The sequence below is a fragment of the Anopheles marshallii genome, chromosome 3 (genome assembly GCF_943734725.1).
Source record: "Anopheles marshallii chromosome 3, idAnoMarsDA_429_01, whole genome shotgun sequence".
Lineage (NCBI taxonomy): Eukaryota > Metazoa > Arthropoda > Insecta > Diptera > Culicidae > Anopheles > Anopheles marshallii.
In genome coordinates, this window is record NC_071327.1 from 35,576,601 (window position 1) to 35,586,283 (window position 9,683).

General features: G+C 44.4%; 1 protein-coding gene and 1 non-coding gene across 2 annotated transcripts; both read left to right on the forward strand.

The window, feature by feature from the left end:
• LOC128715627 (nocturnin) lies at positions 1-9,683 on the forward strand. Its single transcript, XM_053810537.1, has 6 exons — positions 1-443; positions 8,016-8,248; positions 8,340-8,405; positions 8,533-8,654; positions 8,720-9,439; positions 9,513-9,683. Exons 1-6 carry the CDS (start codon positions 1-3, stop codon positions 9,681-9,683), a joined length of 1,755 nt encoding a protein of 584 aa, XP_053666512.1.
• Trnap-agg (transfer RNA proline (anticodon AGG)) lies at positions 1,137-1,208 on the forward strand. The gene has a single exon. It is a non-coding gene; the product is annotated as a tRNA-Pro (tRNA).

A 9,683-nucleotide genomic window follows, 5' to 3' on the forward strand; every position in this document is an offset into this window, starting at 1 on the left:
ATGGATCTGCTCCCGGTGGGCCGGTTTGGCCCGAAAGCCCTGACGGAGAAAATCGGCACCATCACGCGGATGCTGCCGGACGGTTCGGTCGGTTTCCTGCGTGGCAACTGTCGCAAAGACTCGTTCCCCGATGGTGGCGTCCTGGCGACCCATCGCGTACAGCCGGACGCTACCGCGGGCGGGCACGGTGCGGTGCGAAACGATGACGACGAAATCGACCTGAGCCGGTTCGCCAGTGAAAAAGATACGCGTGCGTACTTTAAGCGAAAGTTGGCCATCTTCGAGGCGTCCATGATGACGCCGGTCGCGGCCAACAGACGGCTGGCGGCGAGGAAGCTGGAAATGGAGGGCAGTTTCGGTGAGCCGTACCCGCCCGACGGTACCGGACCGATCGACGAATTGGATTGCATTCCGCCACGACAACTGCTCATGTACTTGGTAAGGTACGTATTTCAGCGGAAGCGCGTTTTGGGGGACTACCCAATGTCCGCGCAGTTCCTCCGACCATGATCTGTCACCTGCGATGAAGGTGGTGAAGCTCATCAGTTCACAAAGAGAAAGGGAAGCGTCTGTTTCCCTGTAGCTATTCTTACCCTTTTTGCACTTAGAACTATCGTACGAGAAAGATTGTGAAGGTGCTCCTTCTAGTGCACTTCTGGAGTGCTGATGTAGTCTAAGGCGATCGTATGTCGCTGACAATGATGTGCACATCCGCTTGGTAATAAAAAGGATGATTAAATGTGTGGGGACGAATCTCGCTTCATCATGGGGACGTTGGGTATTTTCCGTGCTTTGTTGATAAACGATGTGACGTTAGATTGCTGCATGTATATGAGACAGATCGGTGAGGCTAACGCCTAATGAGGTGAAAGATTAATACATCCGTCTTATGGGCTGCTTTTTGTTCTCATTAAATTACCCTTTATTTGCCCGTGTGCTCCATTGTGTAACTGTATGTCGTGTCGCATTAATGCAGCGTAACGAAAGACGTGCAGAATAAAGATTTCCCGCACCTCACAGCGGCGAACTGTTGCATTTATGCTTTTGTGCCTCTTTCCAACAGCGACGAGCGAATTAGGCGCATGTGCGACAGGCGCGTACATACGGTACGGCGTTATGCAGCAGGTCTTTCGACGGGCTCGTTGGTCTAGGGGTATGATTTTCGCTTAGGGTGCGAGAGGTCCCGGGTTCAAATCCCGGACGAGCCCACCTTCCGGAAGTTTTTTGTCGTGCTTTTTATTGCCTTTGTGCATTGGTTTGGCACATTTTATGAAATTACGTTGCTATATTTATTTTCTACTTGTTGGAAGCGCTATTTTTACGCGGTGTCGCTGACTAACATCGTCACCAATCAACAAACACCGGCAACCAACCGTGAACAGTACTGCTGACAATTATATTCTGCCTCAAATAGAGAAGGTTTGACGCCGATTACATTATTGGAGCATAGAAGAGAACTTCACCGTTTGCTAGAATATACCCCATCCGATGATATTACTCACCCATCCTAGGATACGATGGTTCGTATCATTAATTCTTATGTACTGCTCAGTCAACCGTGCATTACGATTTGCGCAGAGACCATCTTACAACCAAATGACGTTTTGCGTTGTTTTCAACAAGTTTCCCAAAATAAAGCAAACTTAAAATTCATCATTTATCAGAGAGAAAAAAAATACCAGCAATGCCGAATGGTCCCAAAAGTTATAAACAAACCGCCCCAGCGCTTCCCTTCATCCTCGTTGTACCTGTTCCTGTGGTGGTAGAATTTTTACTGTAATGGCATTTTAATTAGAAAAGCACGCACAACAACGACTAAAATAAAATGATTCATTGGCTTAAGAGTTCAGAACTGCAAGATTTTTGCGATGTTTCGAATGTTTTTGTCCTCGTTCGCATTATTCCCATTAAAGTGAGAGGATATTTTGGAAAGGGAATAGAATGCTTCCCGACATCTGACTTCAACCGGTTTAGGCTGGAATTAGGTGACTCAGAGAACCTCTAAAAATTCCAAAACAAACAGATCCCGTGGGAGAAACTTAAGACGCAGTAAGAATTATGCAAATGTTCACCTGTACTAGAGGGTGCTAATCGGCCAGTATGGTTTTGGGCTAATGTTTTGATCAGGATCATTAACCTCTGCGGCGCCAAAGTCGCCACGATCGTTTAATGAAGGGTTGTCATTCCACCGGTCAGAATTGAGGTTTGTTTACCATTCTTAAAATTTTCGTGAGCTAAAAAAATTTAAAAGTGCTTTACTGATCACGACAAAACAAAAAAAAAATCATCATGACATCATGGCAGCAGGTTGTTAATAAAACCATCGGAAATAAAATATTAGCCCGTTACCTACCCAGCATGGCGTTTAGTTTAATTGATTTATTTGTGGTGGTGTTTACCGTTGAGCATGCTGTTTAAAATTTTTAGCTGTATTTATATCTCACAACCTCCACCGAGGGTTTTTTTTATCGTTTCAAGCAAAACAACAATAGAAGGTTGGGGGTTTTTCAAGTGTTTTGTCCCGATTCTCAACAAAACAATCGACGTCTTTGATCGTCCAAGACGCAAAATGTGTGCTGCACCCAAGGTTTTCTTCCTGACCATTGGGGCTAAACTTTACCCTTAGTCATTTCGGGATACTCTGCCAGACGAATGGAGTTTTGTTTTTCCGTCCCTTGCTCCTACCGTGAAGCTTTTTGTGGATCTCGGTTTTGCTTTGTGACGAGTCATTGGAAGGAAGCTTTTTGCATGATTGAATCTTTTAGTGCGCTAAGGGTGTCATTGGTTTGCCATACTCCTTCAGGGACTTTACGTCTGAGCACGTGGTGTCCCTTCTTCGATCGCGACTCGAACACCACGAGATCCGGACGGACTTTTGTATCTTGGCGTAAACAACCGGGAATCGGTCAGCTTTGAAGGTCACCACCTGCGTCGGATGACTTCGACGATGCACGTTTGCCAAGGGTTAAGATCAAAGTGGAAGATAGACACAACCGTTACCAGCAGCGAGAGAGAGAAAAAAATCTCTTTTCTATTGCTTTGCCACTGAAGTTTGAGCCCCGTACGCTTCCGTCTTGGGCGAATAAAATTTATTACGCTTTGTGTCGGTTTCGATTAGAATAGAACACGACGCACACACCAACATTGTTTACCGGCGCGTTCTTACCGTTATGGCTTTGACTAATGCTAGCAAGAGCTACAGCATTAGATCGCACATTCAATCGTGACTAAAGATCGGGATCGAGAAGCGAGAGACGGGAACTGTGCTGTACGAGAATTTGCTACGTTATTTCCCCTCCAGCTCCAGAAGGCATTGATTTCCCGATCCGTAACGGTACAATCATACCACGATCGTTAATCAAAAAAATGCATCCACGGAAGAAATGCACCGATCAGATCGATGCACCATCGACCGGCTGCATCGAAACTGCAACGAGCCGCGACGCGTCCGATACGCAACCTGCACCGCGCGGCGAAAACCGGAGGGGTGAAAGGTGCAGCGTCTGTTGCGGAAGCGGAATGGGAGATGTAAATTAACAGTTAGTGCCGGGCCGGCTTTGGTCGGCCCGCGCAACCTTGACGATATTTTGCAAGATCGCTCGCCTCCAGTCGGCGGACACATCCATAAAACGCTCGCCCTCGGGCGGCCACACAGCCGACCATTCTTCCGAAATGTGGTCGGTTTTCGTGACCTCTCCAACAGGTGGGTGTTGGATGGGGGAGGGTGGGTGACGGGGTACCCGTGCTCATAAAAATAAATTACCACTATGCCCATGTGTGCGCGATCCGTAGGGTGGTCCTTGAAATGGCTGGATGGGATGCAATCGGCGAAACCGGACCGGGCAAGTGCTCATGGCGCATTTTCTAAGTCAGCACCTTGAGATATTTTTAAACCTCAATGACCATCCCGAAAATATTTGTGCACGTTTTCGATCGAAAGTGATCGCAAGTATTAACTACTCGTTTTGCTCAAGTAGTGTTGAAGGTTGCTTATTAGGTGCGCAACTAAGTATCGTTCGTTTTTTCTGTTTTTTTTTTTTTATTTGTTTAGATTTTGGGGAATTTTACGTGATCTACAATAGAACGTCGATAATCCGGTAAATTGCGGAACGACCGCATGCCGTTTCACGGATAACAAACCCTTCGGCTTTGTACGGGCAATCATTGAAGATGAAAGTGGCAGGTCAACACTAAAAACATTCACATATTTTTAGTATTAGAAGTTAACGTTTATTAATAAAATGCAAGATTTCCAGAGAGTTTAACTTAATAAACTTGTTATAGTAAAGCCTCATGTTCCGCCCGCCGGTTAAGCAGGCCCTGGATAGTCGACGTGCTACTGTATTGGGTAACTCCGAATATTGTCCGTCTCTATTAATGACTTTTAGTTCTCTTTCTATCAAATCCCAAATTGTTTGTTAAAAATTTAGCTTATCTTTCGAAGCAATTCAATTTTTCAAGCATTTCGTTCGAGCGGCCCGGTGGTGTATTGGTAGCGGCTGTCATTACTTAATTCAAACTTTTTAAGGACATCTATTGAACTTGGAGTATTCAAGCATTTCGTTCGAGCGGCCCGGTGGTGTATTGGTAGCGGCTGTCATTACTTAATTCAAACTTTTTAAGGACATCTATTGAACTTGGAGTATCTAATATTGCAAAATGTTAGATCAGAATGCAACTATGACAAATTGGACACTGATTAGGCATTAAAACAATTATGCAGCTCTTCCTTTGTTAATTGTAACGTGTAACCTAATCAATCAATGATAACACCCTGCTGATGTTTTTTTTTATTTGATTTGATTGATAAGAAAAAAAACTGTGTTTGAACCAAAACAGTTTAAATCGACGAGTATGACACAAAAAAAAACCAGTTCCGAAGCCTATGACTGTATGCATCTCACGTACGAATGTACTTGTGCTTTCCGTACACATATCCGTATGGCGCCCGAGCACGCTATTGCGTTTGGGTGCACCGCACGGCATAGCCCTTCCATAGATTGACGCACTAAACCGTTCGTTCGTTGGTTGGAGATTGCGATCTTCAGGTCGTGACCTAGGTCATAACCCCTTCCTTTCAAACAGGTGCCGATCGCCAACATCGGAGAACATGTATCATAACGGACGTATTATTAGGCCCGGCACAACATCGCTCCAGTTCCGGTCATTTCGCTGCATGTTCCAATGTCTGCAAACTGCAATCAAAAATTGGAATTCCCTGTCGATCGACATTGCGTCATTTGGCTTTTGGAGCATTGGTTAGATGTGGTGTGTGGATTTTGCCAACTGAACATAAACCATTCACTTTCGTGTACCGGGTGATCGTTGATGATCGATGTCATCTGTTTGATGGACAACACTCCACGCGGCGTAATTATCGATCCGAATAAATGTGAAGGTTCAGTGGCCGGTCGGGGCAATGACATGATCCTGTATCAACATTAGTGCTACTGCCATCGATGAGTTTTTTTTTTGCCCGGAAGCTGCGGAAGTAGAACACGTGTTTGGAGGAATACTTCTAGCATTAGTGAGCGTGATCGTGTTTCTTTAAGTTGTGATTTCTTCCTGGGCAAATGATCATTGCTAGGTTTCAAATGCAACATGTCATTACGGGATAAATACCAAAAATTGGAAGTAACAAATTGAGTAAATTAAGGACAAAATTTCCGTCAAAAATACAAACACAAACTTATTCGTCACTGTTGGTTCACATAAATGCTTATTGTTACTCATTTAAATTAACGCATACTTTCGTATATTAACGTTAAGATAACTTTTCACCTTACAAAACAGCACGCTCGAAGAAAAGGAGAAGAAACCAAAGTAAGCAAAGCGAACGTGATTTACACAAAGAATAAACGTTCGTTCAACTTCCACCAGAATGGATCTTCTCTTTCGAACGACATGGGTATTTACAACGAAGCGATTCAAGAATTTGCTTCTCATTCCAAGGTAATTGTTGGTACACCAAGTGTTTGTTTTAGGAAGTTGATTGTTTTATGTTAAAATTTTCATTCGAATTTACCATTTAATGCCTTTTACAACTGTGTAATGTAAAAAAATACGACTCGAGCGAAGCCAACGACCTTTGAAAAACGATTGAAATCGGTACACCAGGGCGAAAGCATGAAATGTTTCCATTCCGGCGCTACTGTCAAACTAGGGCTCCGTTCGCCCGCTGTCATTGGCATCGGTCAAGCAGATGATGTAAACAGGCGCTGTGTCAAATCCGCAAATCGCGATTCTTCTTGCGGTGCAGAAACACGACCAAATCGGTACGGTGCTCGATGAGAAGGAAGATCGGCCGTGTGGTGACTACTGTCGTGCGTGTGTGTGCGTACTTGTGGAATAGGAAAAGGTGCAATAATAATCACTATCGACGTTTACTTAACATTCAAAATAAAAGTTCATGTTGGTGAATTCGGTGGTGCCCGTTTGCGTATACCTCACGGAAGCTTTTGAGCTCCAGCTCCCCAAAATTGTGTTTGTAATTTGATTGTTTGAATTAGATTTTTTGTGCATCTCGAAACAGCTCCACTGTTTCTACGCAGTTTGTGCAAATTCGATGTAATAGCGGACATTGTAAGGACACGCAGGACAACGCCTGCCACCGATTGCGTGGGACTTTGGGAATGGTTTCTGCCTTTTTCTGTGTGTGCCAAACAAATGCGCACCTGCTGACCGTGTACTGCCCATTGTGTGTTATAATCATCATCCGTTTGTTTTGTTGCAGGTTCGTTCGCGAACACAACAGACAAGATCAAATTCCCGCGTCACACGATCCAATGATGAAAGTAAAAAAATAGTTTCATGCTCATCGCCAAAAAACAACTAACATTTCATCGATCAAACATGGAACCATAATTGCACTAGCGCAAGTAAATGTTTACAGCTCACCTGTTTAAAAATGACAAACGCACACCCACACTTTGGCCAGAGGTCGGTTGTTTTGCCTTGACCTTCGAATTCTGTTGATCCTGCCAATTTTATTGGCTCTTAATGTTGGTTGAATTATGAAACAAGTTTTCTTGTGTTTTAAAAGGGATCTTTATGACTGTAAGTTATTTTTTGTGATATTGTGTAATATAAAACGGCAGATTGAATTGTGCGACTGTACTTGTAGACAGGGTATTTACATGGTCAATTTTGGACTCGTCGTGATCGTGATTAACACGGTCCAACACTTTCACTGGGTTGAGCTTTTTTTTAAAACACAGCCTACTTTTGCGTCTGGTTGTTAATTAGCAAAATTATCACATGTGTCCCCGGTCCGATGTGTACGACACGAGTGAAGGAACATTCAGGAATAATTTGAAATAACAAAAATGTACGTTAAAAAGTTTTTCAACAACTTTTAGTTTACATTAGTTGCTCACAAACCGGAATCGGACAGATCTACACAACAGTAAACGATTCGTCTATGTCTGGCTCGCGTCTACGCCATAGCATGGAAGATAATTATTTGCATATTTTAAGTAAAATATGTTGTTCACCGTTTTACATAGAAAGTCTTCCAAATCGTGATAACCGTGTGGTAACATTTTCAACAGGGGTCACTGAATTGAATTACTAGCGCATCTTACTTGGCGATCTACATAGATTTACTGCAACGCCACCACACCCAGACTCTCTCAATCTCTGCTGTTGTAAGGTGGAATATGCGCGCACGCTATCATAGATCATCCAGAACCGTGTTTGGTACGTGTTCGTCTAGCAGTGCGATCCTTCGGTTAGTGCGGGTTTGGTTGTCGAAGAATTCGGACGCTCACATTCGCAAACAATGCTAGATACGGGCAGTGAAATTCAGCTTACCGAAAAGCCATCCTCCGTTCGTGGAGGTGTGCCAATGAATGGGGCACTGAAGAAAAGTCATCTACAGCGGGTGATGCTGCAAAGGTAGTGGGCGCTTACCTTACAAAATTCATCATTAAATCAGAGTCGTTGCAGAGTGGCAGAGGATTCCCAGTTTAATCATGTGTATCATTTCTCTTTTTTCCATTTTCACTTCCACCCAGAATGGGCTCATTCACGTCCGCACCCCAAATCAAAAACGTGGACTATCAGGATGATAAGCTGGAAATTACCGATGGTATGTCCGTGCCCGATCTCGTCGAATACTGCCGGATAGCACGTGGTGATGATCGACCATCGCTGGTAAAGCGCAAATTTCTCAAGCCAGGCGATAACATAAATCGGACCGATCTGACGGACGGGTTCAAAATGCTCCACCTAGATTCTATATCCAAGAGTAAGTGGAAACCATCCGCTGTGAAAAATGATTACAGCCAACGCGGGGAATGGACAGTAGGTCTTAATTGTAGCTTCTTTACCATTTTCAGCATGCAGTGAACCATCGCTGATCGCTTCACAGTTACGAATATTTCAATGGAACATGCTCTCACAAAGTAAGTTAGGTGATACTCCACCTCGAAGAAGTAGACAAGTCCAGTCCAAGAGAAGTCCAGTAGAACTTGTTAAGAGTTGACAGTATTAACTGACCCAATCGTTTGATTCGCTTGTTTTTCTTTGTAGCGCTCGGTATGCACAACGACGGATTCGTCCGATGCCCGCTGGAAGCACTAACGTGGGATTGTCGACGGTATCAGCTTATTGAGGAAATCGTACAAAACGATCCCGACATCATCTGTCTGCAGGTACGATATAAGGTGCGAATGATTTTAACACGGCTTAACGAATCGTTTGTTTATCTCTTGCTCAGGAGGTGGATCACTTTAAATTCCTGCAAAAGATACTCAGCACACAGAACTACGAAGGTGTGTTCTTCCCCAAACCGGACTCGCCTTGTCTATACATCAATGGTAACAATGGCCCGGACGGATGCGCCGTGTTTTACAAGAAGGATCGGCTCGAGATGGTTAACCATTTTACCCGCGTGCTGGAGGTGTGGCGTGTGCAAAGCAACCAGGTAGCGATAGCGGCTGTTTTGCGGACACGTGATACTCGCCAGGAGATTTGTGTGACCACTACACATTTGAAGGCAAGGAAAGGAGCACTGCTGTCGAAGCTGCGCAATGAACAGGGCAAGGATCTGCTATACTTTATTGATGGTGTTGCGGAAAATCGGCCAGTAATTTTGTGCGGCGATTTTAATGCCGAACCGATCGAACCGATCTATAGCACGGTGCTGAACTATAAACCGCTCGGATTGGCTAGTGCGTATTCGGATCTGTTGGCTGAGGAATCGCAGGACGAGAACAATCAGAACGCACTGAACACAAAACCGGGTGAACGGTGTAGCCGTAGCAGTATTGGATCAGCGCACAGTATCAACGACGAGTGTGGACTCTCCAATGGTGTCAGGACGAAGGCGGAACAGTCGGCTGCATACGAACCACCTTACACCACGTGGAAGATTCGCGAAGAGGGAGAAGTCTGCCATACGATCGATTATGTGTTTTATTCCAAGGAAAAGTTGACGGTACGTGGAGCCAGAATAATGTTGTTTTCAGTTAAAAATAATGAAGGTTTTCTCGGTTTTATGTCAATTGCAGGTAAAAAATTGTCTAATGTTCCCTTCCGGCGAAGAAATTGGAGTCGATCGCACTCCTAGCTTCCAATATCCTTCCGATCATTTTTCGCTCGTATGCGACATCGAACTAAAGCCTGCAGCGGATACTATAACTCCGGAGGATTCCAACTCGATACCGAATCATCAATTGTAG

What these genes read in the sequence shown, in the direction of transcription:
- LOC128715627 (XM_053810537.1), top strand. Translation starts at nt 1, where the DNA reads ATGGATCTGCTCCCGGTGGGCCGGTTTGGCCCGAAAGCCCTGACGGAG. An exon ending in CCTAGATTCTATATCCAAGA is followed by an intron (nt 8,249 to 8,339) that starts GTAAGTGGAAAC and finishes TACCATTTTCAG; the next exon opens with CATGCAGTGAACCATCGCTG. An exon ending in CCGACATCATCTGTCTGCAG is followed by an intron (nt 8,655 to 8,719) that starts GTACGATATAAG and finishes TCTCTTGCTCAG; the next exon opens with GAGGTGGATCACTTTAAATT.